This window comes from Chiloscyllium punctatum, chromosome 3 (assembly GCF_047496795.1).
Source record: "Chiloscyllium punctatum isolate Juve2018m chromosome 3, sChiPun1.3, whole genome shotgun sequence".
NCBI lineage: Eukaryota > Metazoa > Chordata > Chondrichthyes > Orectolobiformes > Hemiscylliidae > Chiloscyllium > Chiloscyllium punctatum.
The window spans coordinates 30,017,294-30,033,737 of NC_092741.1; the positions used below are offsets into that span (position 1 = coordinate 30,017,294).

General features: G+C 46.7%; 1 protein-coding gene across 4 annotated transcripts in view; it reads left to right on the forward strand.

Annotated features, from left to right (window-relative positions):
• The window catches only part of daam2 (dishevelled associated activator of morphogenesis 2), a 339,423-nt gene that overhangs the window by 263,238 nt on the left and 59,741 nt on the right, over positions 1-16,444 (forward strand). For all 4 annotated transcript variants that reach the window (XM_072551064.1, XM_072551092.1, XM_072551081.1 and 1 more), the window contains 3 exons: positions 2,522-2,629; positions 4,100-4,160; positions 11,732-11,863. In XM_072551064.1, coding sequence (XP_072407165.1) covers positions 2,522-2,629; positions 4,100-4,160; positions 11,732-11,863 — 301 coding nt within the window. The remainder of the gene's footprint in view (positions 1-2,521; positions 2,630-4,099; positions 4,161-11,731; positions 11,864-16,444) is intronic.

Here is a 16,444-nt window from a genome sequence, read left to right on the forward strand (position 1 = left end):
CGTGGCCCCCAATGTCTCATCTTCACCATGGACATCCAGTCGCTATACACTTCCATCCACCATGATCAGGGCCTCCAAGCCCTCCATTTCTTCCCTCCAGACGTCCCCACCAGTACCCTTCCACTGACAATCTTATTCGTTTGGCTGAACTGGTCCTCACCCCTCAACAATTTCTCCTTTGAATCCTCCCACTTCCTCCAAAAGAAAGGGGTAGCCATAGGCACCCACATGGGTCCCAGCTATGTCTGTCTCTTTGTCGGCTACGTATAACAGTCTGTCTTCTGGAGTTACACTGGCACCATTCCCCACCTTTTTCTCCACTACATTGATGACTGCATCGACGCCACCTCGTGCTCCTGCGAGGAGGCTGAACATTTCATCACTTTCATCAACACATTCCACCCTAAGCTTAAATTCACCTGGACCATCTCTGATACCTCTCTCCCCTCCCTGAACCTCTCCATCTCCATCAACGGTGACCAACTCAACACTGACATCTTCTACAAACCCACTGACTGCTCCCATCTACACCTCCTCCCACAACACGTCCTCCCATCCTGCTTCCTGTAAAAATGTTATCCCTTATTCCCAATTCCTCCGCGTCTGTCGCATCTGCTCCCAGGAGGACCAGTTCCACCACAGAACACACCAGATGGCCTCCATCTTTAAAGACTGCAATTTCCCCTTCCACGTGGTTGATGATGCCCTCCAGCTCATCTCATCCACTTGCTGCACCTCCACCCTCGAACCCCACCCGTCCAACCACAACAAGGTCCTCACCTTCCACCCCACCAACCTCCGTATACGTCGCATCATTCTCCGCCATTTCCGTCACCTACAAACAGACCCCACCACCTCCCCACCCCTATCCGCTTTCCGTAAAGACCGTTCCCTCAGTGGCTCCCTTGTCAGGTACACACTTCCCACCAACCCACCCTCCCTTCCCGGCACCTTCCCCTGCCACTGCAGGAATTGCAAAACCAGCATCCACACCTCCCATCTCACCTCCGCCCAAGGCCCCAGAGCAGCCTTCCACATCCATCACAGTTCCACCTGCACTTCCACACATGTCATTTACTGTATCTGTTGTTCCCAATGCAGTTTCTTCTACATTAGGGAGACAGGACGCCGACTCGCAGAACGCTTCAGAGAACATCTCCGGGACATGTGCACCAACCAACCCCACTGCCCTGTGGCTGAACACTTCAACTCCCCCTTCCACTCGGTCGAGGACATGCAGGTCCTGGGCCACCTCCATCGCCACTCCCTCATGACCCGATACTGGAGGAAGAACCTTCCACCTTGGGACCCTCTATCCTAGGGAATCAATGTGGATTTCACCAGTTTCCTAATTTCCCCTTCCCCCACCTCACCCCAGTTCCAGACCCTCTAACTCAGCACTGCCCTCATGAGCCAATCTTTCTTTCCACCCATCCACTCCATCCTCCCCTCTGACCTGTCACCATTACCCCAACCTCCATCCACCTATTGCACTCTCTGCTACCTTCCCCCCACCCCCATTTGTCTCACCACCCCTTAGGCTTCTAGCCTCATTCCTGATGAAGGGCTTATGCCCGAAATGTCGATTCTCCTGCTCCTCAGATGCTGCCTGACCTGCTGTGCCTTTCTAGCACCACTCACACTACAGGTGACCCCACTGCACTACACACATACGCACAGACACACACACTCACAGACAGACACGCACACACGGACACTCCTTGAGGCACACACACACACACATACACACTCACGCAAACCCTCCCTTATACACAAGCTCTCTCTCATATGCTCACACATGCACTCCCACACTTAAGTGCACTCTCTCACAAACTCATACCCCTTTACACTCACACTCACACTCACACACATACACATACTCACACTCGCTCACAGACACTCATACTCCCCCCGCAAACACACAGGTACGCACATATAAATTTGTGGGGTGAATTTGTACTTGCAGAATTACATTTTATTTTGCTCAAAAACTACATGAATCCATGCTAGATTCTGTAAATCCCTTTTTTAGATGAGAATCAGTCTGAACATTGGGGTACAGACAGCCTCAGACTGAGCACCTCACACCTTCAGTATACTATCTGGGCCAACATGGCACCTATTGTTAAAGTTCACTTGAGAATGTAACTGTTAAGGAAGTTCTGCTATTTGCATATGAACGAACTGAAACCAACACGGTCATTCTCGAAGATGAGAGACTTAACAAATATTCCAGGTCTTTTTCAATATATAATTTCAGTTACATCAAACTGTAAACTTTTGCTATAAATTCTGTGTCTTACAATCTTTTTCTCCACAACCACCTGATGAAGGAGCAGCACTCCGAAAGCTAGTGCTTCCAAATAAACCTGTTGGACTATAACCTGGTGTTGTGTGATTTTTAATTTTGACAGAAAGAGTAATATTGGTGAAAGCTAGAGAGTGTAGAAGTTGCTGGACTCTGATCTCTTCCCAGGATGAATTTAGAATTCTTAAAGATACGATTATTTCTCCCTTTCAGGAACATCACACTGTTGCACTATCTGATCATGATATTTGAAAAGAGCTACCCAGAGATCCTCACCATTCAGTTAGATTTACTTCATGTGCCAGATGCAGCCAAAGTCAAGTAAGTAATACTGAAAGGCCTCACAAGGGCCACCAGCTGTCATAGACTATGTGTCTTTGAGTTATCTGATTCAATTAAGTGCAAGTTCACCGAATTAATGGGCCCATAATTCAACTCACCATTAAATTGTCAATTTTGCTTAGTCAGGACATAATGCTGGCTGCAGGGAGACATGAAAATATCACACCAATTGAAGGAGTGATTCTTTTGAGATTGGGATCAAGGTTGGGGGTTGTGAATGAAGAGAGGAAGCCTTACAATTGTTCTGGCCACCGCATGATCTGGAAATGTGTGATATCAAAGGAGGCGTCAGACTAACACTACAGGGTTCTCCAAAGACCAGCTGCACAAAATCCAAATGGCCAAACTTCATAAAATAAAAAACCCATCTGCCTCTGCCTGCTGTGTATAAAACCTCTGCACTGTGTTATTACGTTCAGGACATAATACAAATATCAATTCTTGTTGTAAAAGCTGTAAACATTTGGTTTTGAGCTGCCCAACCCCTCAGAATTGGCAATTAAATAAGTTCCTTACAGACTCTCCAGCTGAAACATTGTGACTGTCGTTTGACTTTGGGCAGTTGTATTACATGATGATTGTTGATCCTCCCGCCTATTCTACATTTTTCACTTCTGCTAACCTCTGGAAGGCCGGATGACCAGGAGCTGTTTAGATTTTGACTCCTTTGCATTTTCACCCAAAGTGAGCAACGGACCTGTTTTATTCTTTCTTAGATGTGAGTGGATTTGTTGTGAATTTCCAGAGTAATGAAGAATTTTGTCCAGCCACTTCCACAAAAAAAGGCCTAACCATAGAATTTCCCAATTAAACTAACTTGGCATTCATAAAGTTGGGAATGGGAATGGAAATGCAGGAGTGTTGATTTGAGGGTTGTGTCCATCATCCTTTGCTCACAGTTCTGAATTCTAGAAAGTCGCGACGCACGGGAAGGATCCAAGGGTGGGTTAGCTCAGTTGCTACCATTGTCGCCTCCAGATCAAACGATTATGAGTTAAGCCCCACCTCAGTGAACTGAGCACAACACCAGGGATGGAACACTGGCTCAGGATCGGGAGAGTTGCACTGTTTCGGGTGCAGCCTTCTGACTGGGTGTTGCGTTGGGAGAAGCGCTCTAATCTCCATCCCAAGGTAGGTGCACAATTTCCCAAGGGCCTCATCAAATTCTGTTTGGTGACCCAGCAACTCCTGAGTCAACTTGGCCCGGGGTGGAGATAGGGAAACCTCATTAAGACAGCTTGGAATAAAGATGGCGGCCTCAGCTGGTTGACTTCATAACTCTCTAAGCTAAACCTCTTCTGTGGGAAAAAAAACCCAAGCGTTAAAATGTGCCGAGGAATGTTGAGGTTTCGTAAGATATTTGGGAATGTTTGCGATGTGAAATAGAGAATTCTGCATTCCTTTCTCCCAAGATTAATTAAGGAAAACAATGTTTTTCTTTCAACACAGCCTGGCCGAACTGGAGAAAGAAATAAACAATATTAAGAACGGTCTGAAGGCTTTGGAGGCTGTAAGTATCACCTACCCAGGAATGAGAGCAGTATTCCTGAATATCTGCAGAATTCCCCCAGTGGAAGGTCACAGGAGAGCTGCCAGCTCCTCCATTGATAAGCTGCTGTTTCTCCAGGAATTCCTCTGATCTCTCCCTGATGTTTCAGAGACAGGGAGAACATTGCAGAAGTTCAGGAGCAGTCTCTAAGTGGTACATTTATAAATGCAGGAGCTGAGACCCTGTCCATTGAGGATACGTCCTTCATGTACCCACACGCGAGGCAGAGGGGATACGAGCTTGCCTTATCAGATTCCTTTATGTTTAATTTTCCTTGGATGCCCTTGTTGAAGTTTGAGTTCAATTATTAAAGCTGGGGACTGTATCATCCACTTTTGTGAAAACTAATCTGGTTCACATCTGTCACCTCAGGGAGGAAATCGGCCATCCCTGTCTTCTCTAACATGCGCGTGACTCCAATTTCATAGGTGACCTTAATGCACCTCTGAAACGGCCCAATAAACCATCCCAGTTTAATGCTTATTCCAGAGTGATCTTGCTTCTGATGCTCATATCCCATAAAAGACTGCAGAAGTTAAACTGCAGGCTCATGGGGGGCCAGAAATTGGACAGACTTGACTTTCACCTGCTGACTCTTGAAGAATGTAATGTGAAAGAAGGCCATTTGGCCCATTCTGCTGTTTAACAAAGTCATGGCTGAATACCTGACAACACCTTTTAGAGGTATAAAGGTCTATAAAGTCATGGAGATGTACAACATGGAAACATACCCTTCGGTCCAACTCGTTCATGCTGACCAGATATCCAAAATTAATCTAGTCCCATTGCTAGCCTTTGGCCCATATCCCTCTAAACCCTTCATATTCATGTATGCATCCAAATGCCTTTTAAATATTGTCGTTGTACCAGCCTCCACTGCTTCCTCTGGCAGCTCATTCCAAACACGCACCACCCTCTTTGTAGAAAGGTTGCCCCTTAGGTCCCTTTTAAATATTTCCCCTCTCACCTTAAACCTATGCCTTCTAGTTTTGGACTCCCCTACCCCAGAGAAAGGACTTATCCATGCCCCTCATGATTTTATAAACGTCAACCTCCAATGCTCCAAGGGAGCCCCACCCTATTCAGCCTCTTCCTAGAGCTCCAGCCCTGCCAACATCCTGGTAGGTATTTTCTGAGCTCTTTTAAGTTTCACAACATTCTTCCTAAAGCAGGGAGACCTGAAGTGCAAGCTGTATTCCAAAAGTGGCCGAACCAGTGTCTTGTAGAGCAGGGTATTTTGGGCATGTTGATATTAAGAAGGAGGAGATGTTAGTCATCTTGAAAAATTAAGGTAGAAAAGTCATCGGGGCCCGAAGTGATCTATCCCAGGATACTGATGGAGGCAAGGGAGGAGATTGCTGGGGTCTTTGTATCCTATTTGGAGAATTTTGTAGAACTCTTTCACCACAGGAGGGGTCCCAGAAGACTAGAGAAGAGCCAGTGTTGTTCCTTTGCTTAAGAAGGGCAACGGGAATAATCCAGGAAATTATAGGCAGTTGTGCCTTCCATTATTGGTTGGGAAATTATTGGAGAAGTTTCTGAGGGATTCAGTTGGAGAAGAATGGACATATTAGGGATAGACAGCACGGCTTTATACAGGGGAGGTCTTGCCTCATAAATTTATTTGAGGTTTTTGAGAAAGTGACAAAGATGATCGATGAGAGTAAGACAGTGGATGTTGTCTACATAAACTTGACTAAAACATTTGACAAAATCCTTCATGGTTGGCTGGTCCAGAAAATTTAGTCATATGGGATCCATGGTGAGTGGTGCTGGAAAAACACAGCAGGTCAGGCAGCATCCAAGAAGCAGGAAAATCGGTGTTTCGGGCAAAAGCCCTTCAGGAATGGACCAAAACGTTGATTTTCCTGCTCCTCAGATGCTGTCTGGCCTAGTGCTTTTCCAGTACTACTCTGACCTAGACTCTGATTTCCAGCAGCTGCAGTCTTCACTTTTGCCTCCATGGTCAGTTGTTTAGTTACGTACAAAATTTGCTTGGCCATGGAAGACAGTGGGTATTTGTGGAGGGGAGTTTTTTTACGACTAGAGGTCTTTGACCAATGTGTTCCACAATGATCAATGCTAGCACCTCTGTTTATAATGTATATATCATATGTATATCAATGATGTGGATGAAAATATAGGAGGTCTGCTTTGTAAGTCTGCAGATGACATGAAAACTGGTGGAGTTGTGGATAGTGAGGAAGGTTGTCAAAGATACTGCAGGATACAGATCAATTGGAAAGTTGGGTGGCGAAGTCTAATCAGGTCAAACATGAATAGGTGGTGCATTTGGGAGGTCAATGCAAGTGGAAAATACACAGTAAATGGCAGGACCCTTAGGAGCAATGATTTACTGAGCTCTGTAAAAGTGGCAACACAAAAGGACAAGACGTTGAAGAAGGTGAACGACATGCTTGTCTTCATTGGTTGAGACATGGAGTGTCAAAGTTGGCAAGTCATGCTGCAGCTGTGTAAAATCTTACATAGGCCACATTTGGAGTGTTGTGTGCAGTTCTGGTCGCCACACTACAGGAAGGATGTGGAGGCTTTGAAAAGGGTTCAAAAGAGGTTTCCCAGGTTGTGGCTTAATTTGGAGGGTATTAACTGTAAGGAGAAGTTAGAGAAACTTGGATTATTCTTGTGAGAGCATCGAAGGCTGAAACACAACATGACAGAAGTGTGTAAAATTATGAGAGGCCTGGAGAGGGTGGATAGTCAGAGTTCTTCTCTGGAAATGTGAAACATTAGGGACCATAGGTTTAAAATGAGAGGGGAAGGTGTAAGAGGGATGTGTGATGTAAGTTTCGTACACAGAGGGTGATACATGTCTGGAATGTGCTGTCAGGAGAGGTGGGAAAGCAGCTACAATAGCAACGTTTACGAGGCATTTAAACACACACGTGACCAGGCAGGGAATCGAGAGATCCAGACCATGTACAGGCAGATGGGACTAGTTTCGAATGACACATGGTCACCACAGACATGATGGGCTGAAGGGCCTGATCCTGTGCTGTGCTGGTCTATGTTCTGTGGTGATTGACATGTTTTTTTTTAGATTAGATTACTTACAGTGTGGAAACAGGCCCTTCGGCCCAACAAGTCCACACCGCCCCGCCGAAGCGTAACCCACCCATACCCCAACATCTCCATCTACATCTACCCTTTACCTAACACTACGGGCTATTTAGCATGGCCAATTCACCTGACCTGCACATCTTTGGACTGTGGGAGGAAACCGGAGCACCCGGAGGAAACCCACACAGACACGGGGAGAACGTGCAAACTCCACACAGTCAGTCGCCTGAGGCGGGAATTGAACCCGGCTCTCTCACGCTGTGAGGCAGCAGTGCTAACCACTGTGCCACCGTGCCGCCCACAATGTTCTGGTCTGAAATGTTTTAAAATGGAGATGCAGTGCGACCAGCATGTAATTTTTGTGTATCACTGGCTTCCCAGCGATCGCCTGCTTCTGTCTCAGTCATCCTCCTGGAGTCCATTGCCTCACGCTTTGGCTGCCCAACAACAATGAGTGCTCGCCTCTCCGAGTGACCTCCTCCCAGACAGGCGCTCCCATGCCTGGTCAGCCATTCTCCTGTTTGAAGTTCCTGACCTGCTTCCCTCGACTTTGCTGCCTTCCTTCACTGACTGCAGGAGGGCCACTTAAATCTCTATCCTTTTGCTTCACCCTCTCTCTTTGCCCCTTCCCTTTCCTCTCTGCCTTCTTACCTACCTTTCCTCCTGAACCTAATGCACATAACGCTGTTTGCAAACCTGTGCGGAGCTTGTTGGAAATGTCTAGTCATCCCTGTTATTGTAACGAACTTCATCTGTGCTTTACGACTGACATTTCTCTTCAACAACCCAGCAACTCATTAACGTGCAGCATTTAACTTCCACTCAGAGGGCCCTGGATTGAATCCCAGAATCCAGTACCCTTTGAACCTGTTAACTATCAATGAGAAGCCTTGGCCCGTTTTCATTCTGGGGATGGGCTGGGAAGGAACTTCTAAACGGGGGAAAACAAAATCTCAGCAACAAAAGCTTGCATGTTTTATGAAAGATAGGAGGGAGGGGTGATAGAATTCGTGTGCGGTTCAAGTCCTGTTTGCTTGACACATGCTTAAGACTAGAAAACTATCAGCATCTGTTTCTGCGTCTGTAGTCAGCGTTGTGGAACATATCCTGTTGATGTGCCTGATGCCCGATCAGTGTTTGTGAAGAGGGAGTGTATCAGAATGAGGGAGAAGAATGTGGAACTGTATCCCAGCCACTCTCATCACTGATGAGTCTCCCAGCTTGTATCCAGAGGGCATCAAGGAGTTGGGCAGGGGCTGCAGCTAAAATGACCTTCAGATATCAGAATTAAACCTTCACCCTAATTTTTATTGAAGGCATTTCAAAGGACACCAATTCATCAAATGCCTGAGGTCCCTCCTTAGCTCCCTGCTGCAGACCTCCCTGTCTGGTCAAAACCCGTCACAGAAGTGGACAGTGGACATTTAAGCCCAGTCTTAATCTTTGACCTCAACTGCATTACCTGAGCCCTCAGTGTGCATCTCCCATCTGTGAGATTCTCAAAGGTGTTAAAACTGAAACAGATTTTGTTGACCTGTTGTTGGCACCATCAGCTGCAGCGATGGCCCAGAGGTTCGCTGTCTATCCCTCCTCCCATTAGGCTACGACTTTGCTTCCAGAGCTGGTCATGACACTTCGGGAAAGACCACGAGAATTCCCGAGCAAGTATGGGCAGAGATTTGTCAGAATAGTTGCAGGGATCAGGGATTTTAGCAACAAGATGAGGTTGGAGTTGTTCTCCTTGGAGCCAAAGGTGATTGCGGGGAGATTTGGCACAGGGGTCTGTAAGATTATGAGAAAGTGAGGACTGCAGGTGCTGGAGGTCACAGTCAAACATGTGGTGCTGGAAAAGCACAGCAGGTCAGGCAGCATCCAAGGGGCAGGAGAATCAACATTTCGGGACAGAAGCCGGAATGTAAGATTATAACTTATATATGTAGTTTGGTGTGCTGCCCCTTTAAAAGAGCCTGGTCAAGTGACCCAGAGGGATTAATCTTGGGCCCAGTCGAGAACCGTTGTGAAGATGTGAGCATTGTCAGTAAAGTGTTCTTTTTCAGATTTACCATTTGCCGACCCGGTGTATAATTCTTGGTTCCAAAGGAAGCACCAACATAACCAAAACATGTTTGAATAAGATTTGGAGGTGCCGGTGTTGGATTGGGGTGAACAAAGGTAAAAATCACACAACAAACGGTTATTGTCCAACAGGTTTATTTGAAGGCACTAGCTTTCAGAGCACTGCTCCTTCATCAGGAGCAATGCTCCAAAAGCTAGTACTTCCAAATAATCCTGTTAGAAGATAACCCAGTGATGTGTGATTTTTAACTGTGTTTAGATAAGACAGACAGAAAAAGCACTGTTCCCAATAGCTGATGTGGAAGGGTCAGGGACACAGATTTAAGTTTTTGAACAGTAGATGCACAAGACTGTGAGGAGGAATGTTTTCACACAGGAGTTAACAATGACCTGAAACCTGCTGCCTAGGAGGTTGAGGTGATAATGCATGATTTCAAAAGCAATTTGTAGGTTTGACTGGGGGAAGTAAATTTTACAGGACTGTGGAGATAGATTGGGAAATGGAAGTTCCCAGTCTATGTGGGCTTCACTGGCTAGGCCAGCATGTAGTCCCCATCAATAATTACTCTTAAGAAGGCAGTGTTGAGCTGTGTATTTGGACTGATGTAGTCTGTGTGATGCAGGTTCACCCAAAGGGCAGTTAGCAAGGTATTTCCAGGATTATGACCCAGCAACAATGAAGGAAAGGCGACCTAGTTCCTTGGCTGGATAGTGGGTGGCATGGATGGGAACCTGCAGGGGGTGGTGTCCCCGTATATCTATTGCCCTTGTCCTTGGGGAGGGTGGAGGTCCCAGGTTTGGAAAGTGCTCGTGAAGGAACATGGCTGAGTCCATGCAGTGCATTTTGTAGGTGTATATGCTGCTCCCATTGTATGTCAGCGGTGAAGGCAGTGGAAGGTAGTGGATGTGGTGCCAGTCAAATGGGTTGCTTTGTCTTGGATGCGGTCACGGTTTGTGAGTGTTGTTGGAGCTGTCTGCATCCTGGCGAGTTAAGGGCCTTCCAATATCCTCCTGACTTGTACATTGACAATGGATACTTGGCAGTTCTTTAGTCTTCTCTGTTTCTCCACTCATTGTCCACACTTCCTCCTTTCAAAAGTCACTGGGGCTGGCTTACTATTGGCAAAGCTGCAACATAGGTTGAACCTAGGGCATCCACATTAAATTGCAATGGTACAGAACACACCGTCTGAAAGGCAGGTAGACACAGTAGCTTTCACAAAGCAATGAACTTGAATAACCTTCTTGGAAAAGGAATGCTTTTGTGGCTACAGGGAAAGATCAGGGTTTGGATAGCCCCTTCATGGAGTTGGTACAAATATGAACGGTCCAGAAGGTGTCCTTTGTTCTACAGGAGTCTTTGATTTCAAATCAGCTGAAGGTTTAGGCACCAGTTAGACTACCATTGAGACCCTGAGCCAACCATTCGAGTGAATTAATAACTCGCCAAAACTTTCCTTCCCGTTTACTGAAAGTCAAACGTGCTTACGGAACATTTATAACGACCCTCGACCACAGGTTAAAATTGAAATTAACCTTGTGCGAGCTTTCTTTGTGCATTATTTAAAAATTCCTCCATAGACATTTAAGCCCAGGTACACGTTGTGCTTAGTTGATGCCAAAAGGATTAGCCTGATCCAACCTCCAGTTTCTCTGGACGACAGTGTTTGGCTTCTGACACTGTCAGCACAGTTCTCTCCAATGATTCCCAGTCCGGCCTGAAGCCACAGTTTTGCTTCCTCTCGCTGCAGATTAGCACACTGCCCCAGGGTGGTACCTGCTGCAATCTACATATGACCCACCACCCCCCCCAACAATGAACTGTAATTACAGTCCAGATCTCTCCGCTCAAAGCAGATGGGCCAGATGCACACAGGATGTGTGCGGAATGGAAAGGCTATGTGTGCAGACTTGGTGTACTGATCACTCGGCTTGATAAAGACTGATAGGCAGCAGATTCGAATTAGAACTCGATGCCAGGGCCTTAATACTCATCCTGATTTAATTGAGGAAATGAGTACGGTAAAGTGGGAATGTCCAGGCATAGATTCTAGTGAACAAATCCATTCATCACTAACTAAGGAGCAGACTGGGTGGAATGAGGTTAAAAATCACACAACACCAGGTTATTGTCCAACAGGTTTAATTGGAAGCACACTAGCTTTCGGAGGGCATGGAATCTGCATTAAGAGGATGCCAATAATGATTAAGGACCCCATCCTTAATAATCATTGGACAGCAGTGCTGTTGGTGAGATGGCTATTTCAGTGGAAGGGGAAGAGTTCTGATTGTGAGGTTTTTTTTGTTGGAAAGAGGCATCCCAGAAAGGGTCTTGCTATTGCTAACTGACTGTTCTGTTCCCCTCTACCTCCTCCCAGGAACTGGAGTACCAAAAGCGTCGGACACGAGACAGTGAAGACAAGTTTGTTCCCGTTATGAGTGACTTCATTACTGTCGCTAGCTTCAGCTTTTCAGAGATGGAGGATATGTTAGTCGAGGCGAAAGATAAGGTATGGCATCTGACCAATCAATAAAATCAAGCGTCCTGTTTAATCAGCTTCCTGACACCTGCTCAGGGAAGAATTCCTTCTTAACTTCTGTTCAACAACTTTCACTCCACCTGTAGAGTTCACTTATTTCCTGTTCCTGTTGCCAGTCTTATGAACATTGCTCACAATCACAGGATTGTCCCAGCATAGAAGGAGGCCATTCAGTCCATCTTGTCTGCACTATCTCCCTGTTTGAGCAAACCACTTAGCGCCACTCCCTCTGTAACCCTGCTTGCTCTCTTCATATTGAAAACATCTCAACATGGCTCCTGAATTACATGATTGTTGTTGTTGTCAAGTAAGACTAATCTGAGAAGGATGTCATTGTGTGATGATGAACAAAAATGAGATGAATGTCACAATTCAGGTTTAGGTGCACATGTTCCTTTCAGAAAAGTACTGCCGTGTGCAACAGGGTAAAGTGTGACTGACTGTGACAGCTTAGAGTGCATAATACATTTATTTTCATTTCCATCTTAGTGTCTTCTGTCTACAGTTGGAACTAGGACAGGAGTGGGTCAGCCCTCTTTGTTTTACCTCCTCACGGCAAGACCCTGCCTTGAGTCGGATTTGAGAATTCTCAGATAACTCACGATCTAATTGAATGGTTGAGCAGTCTCAAGAGCCTGAATGGTCTACCTCTGCTCCTTGATTTATGGCTTTCTAGTCTAACAGTGGTCCCAACGGTGAGACACATTTTAACAGGATCCTGACGGACAGCCATTCCCTTTAACAGGATCCTGATGAGAAACCCTCGCTTTAACAGGAGCCTAATGGAGAGACTCCCTCTTTAACAGGAGCCTGACGGAGAGACTCCCTCTTTAACAGGAGCCTGACGGAGAGACTCTCTCTTTAACAGGAGCCTGGCAGAGAGACTCCCTCTTTAACAGGAGCCTGACGGAGAGACTCCCTCTTTAACAGGAGCCTGACGGAGAGACTCTCTCTTTAACAGGAGCCTGGCGGAGAGACTCTCTCTTTAACAGGAGCCTGACGGAGAGACTCCCTCTTTAACAGGAGCCTGACGGAGAGACTCCCTCTTTAACAGGAGCCTGACGGAGAGACTCCCTCTTTAACAGGAGCTTTTTTTTTATTTCAAAAATATACTTTATTCATAAAATGATTTTATGGTCTGTACATTTGATCATGCCATACATATGTCCACATTTACAAACACAGATTCGAATTTATCAATGTCATTTACAATCCTGTGCATTTTTCAATCTTGTACATATATTTGGCTGAGGCATCAGCAGAGCCAAAAAAAACGTCTGTATGGGCCCCCTGTTCTTCTTTAGGCAGGCCGATCTTACACGGTGGTCTTTCCCCACCGCGCCTTGGCGGCAGCTGCCCCAAGCTTCAGCGCGTCCCTCAACACGTAGTCTTGGACCTTGGAATGTGCCAGTCTGCAACACTCGGTCGGGGTCAACTCCTTCAGCTGGAAGATCAACAGGTTTCGGACCGCCCAGAGAGCGTCCTTCACCGAGTTGATGATCCTCCAGGCGCAGTTAATGTTCGTCTCGGTGTGAGTCCCGGGGAACAGGCCGTAGAGCACGGAGTCCCGCGTCACGGCGCTGCTCGGGACGAACCTCGACAAGCACCACTGCATTCCTCTCCAGACTTCCTCTGCATAGGCACATTCCAGAAGGAGGTGTGTGACAGTCTCGTCCCCCCCGCAGCCACTTCGAGGGCAGCGTGCGGTGCGGCAGAGAGTCCAGGCGTGCATAAAGGATCTCACAGGCAGAGCCCTTCTCACCACCAGCCAAGCCACGTCTTGGTGCTTGTTGGAAAGTTCTGGCGATGAGGCGTTCTGCCAAATGGCTTTGACAGTCTGCTCAGAGAACCGCTCGACAGGATCCACCCTCTCCTTTTCCCGAAGGGTCTCAAGGACGCTACGTGCTGACCACTTCCTGATGGACTTGTGGTCAAAAGTGTTTTTCCTCATAAATTTCTCCACGAAGGACAGGTGATACGGAACGGTCCAACTACTCGGAGCGTTCCGCGGCAGCGAGGCCAGGCCCATCCTTCGCAACACCGGGGACAGGTAGAACCTCAGTACGTAGTGACACTTGGTGTTTGCGTACCGGGGATCCACGCACAGCTTGATGCAGCCACACACAAAGGTGGCCATCAGGGTGAGGGTGGCATTGGGCGTGTTTTTTCCCCCATTGCACCGGTCTTTGTACATAGAGTCTCTTCGGACCCGGTCCATCTTTGATCTCCAAATGAATTGGAAGATGGCCCGGGTGACTTCGGCAGCACAGGTCCTGGGGATAGGCCAGACCTGTGCCACATATAGCAATACTGAGAGTACCTCACACCTGATGACCAGGTTTTTTCCCGCGATGGAGAGCGACCGTTGCCCCCATCTGCCTAGTTTCTGTCTCATCTTCCTGATCCGCTCCTCCCAGGTCTTGGTGCACGCCCCAGCCCCCCCGAACCAAATGCCTGACAGAGAGACTCTCTCTTTAACAGGAGCCTAATAGAGAGACTCCCTCTTTAACAGGAGCCTGATGGAGAGACTCCCACTTTAACAGGAGCCTGACGGAGAGACTCCCTCTTTAACAGGAGCCTGACGGAGAGACTCTCTCTTTAACAGGAGCCTGACGGAGAGACTCCCTCTTTAACAGGAGCCTGACAGAGAGACTCCCTCTTTAACAGGAGCCTGACGGAGAGACTCTCTCTTTAACAGGAGCCTAATGGAGAGACTCCCTCTTTAACAGGAGCCTGACGGAGAGACTCCCACTTTAACAGGAGCCTGACGGAGAGACTCCCTCTTTAACAGGAGCCTGATGGAGAGACTCTCTCTTTAACAGGAGCCTGACGGAGAGACTCCCTCTTTAACAGGAGCCTGACGGAGAGACTCCCTCTTTAACAGGAGCCTGACGGAAAGACTCCCTCTTTAACAGGAGCCTGATAAAGTGATTCTGACAGGAACATAACCTCTTGAACAAAAATCTGGTGACAATCAGTGATGTCTTTATCTTGTCCTCCGAAAGTAGTGCAGGAGCCTTACTTGTACATATTGTTGTTTTTTAATAAGATTATGGATTTCAATTGAACAATATGAACCTTTACCATTATTATCAGATCTGGGATTTGTCTGGGGAATCTTCATTGGGGTAGTCTGAAGGATCGACTACTTTCTTGCCTCCCAGTGTGTGTTTCTTAAAAACGTTCTGACAGACTTTTTAAAATATTAGCAGGAACTTGTATGAAGTTTTATATCAGACCTGAAAGAAACAAAGAGTGGATATCCCTGAGCCAGAAAAATAAAGTAGCTAGCAAAGACTAAATGGCCATTGCTGTCCCGAAAAGAGTTAAATAAAATGTTACCATATGTTTAGGTAAATATGCATTAAGTGAATGCAGTTTGTTGGTTTGCCACCCACTGTGCTCTGCAGATTTTTTAAATGGGCTGACAAACCAGCCCGTTTTAATCTAAAAATAAAAAAGCTTGCAGAATCTGTGGTTGCCATATTTTTGATTTTGTTCTGTGTTTGCACAATGTTTCCTGGCTGGGAAGCGATCTCTCTTTTCTTTTTTAAGCACGGGCTGGTTCCACAAGAGGTAGATGGCAACAACAAGTGTAGGAATGTTGCTTAAGTTTGTTTTTCCTTCCTCTTTGGGCACGTCACATAGCCGGACGCGAAGCAATCTGTCTGCCTATTGAGTATTGCAAGATATTCTGCAGGATGGTCACTGCAGTCAGCAGTGTCAGACTGCGCTGAGCTGATTAACGGTAATAATTGGAGTAAGGTCAGCATAAGTTGGATTGACAAAACTCATAAAATGCAGTGCCATACACATTTTTTCTGAAAATATTCTGACTCCAAGAAAGTGGGTGGCGTGTGCTTTTCACAAGAACCCACCAGTGTTTTCTGGTTCAGTTTCGTTTGGTTTGGATCCTGCCTAAGTTCTGCATGACGAGATTCTGTTGGGCCAGCTTGCTTTGTTGGAAAATATGAGTCAAATTGGGTCTGTGTAGCCTCTATCTGTCAAAAGGTGACACTTCTGCCACATATTGAGGTCAAAATCCAATGCTCAGGTATCAGCATTTTTTGTTCTCCAGATTCAGCAGATGACTTTAAATTACAGGAACTGTGAAATGCAAAACTGGGTTTCTTGGGTAATCAGGAACATAGGGTCCCCCATTTACAAGCGTCAAACTTACCAACACTCATTCATCACGCTCAAATGCGCAGAAACTCAACTGGACTTGCTGCAGAAATGCAGTGGTTACAAGAACAGGGCAGAGGTTAGGATTACTGCTGTGAGTAACTCACCTCCCCAAAGCCTGTCCGCCGTCGGCAAGGTGGCTCAGTGGTTAGCACTGCTGCCTCACAGCACCAAGGACCTGGGTTCGATTCCGGCCTCGGGCAACTGTCTGTGTGGAGCTTGCACATTCTCCCCGTGGATGCATGGGTTTCCTCTAGGTGCTCTGGTTTCCTCCCACAGTCCAAAGATGTGCAGGTTAGGTGAATTGGCCATGCTAAGTTGTCCATAGTGCTGGGTGCATCAGATAGGGGTAAATATAGGGTAGGG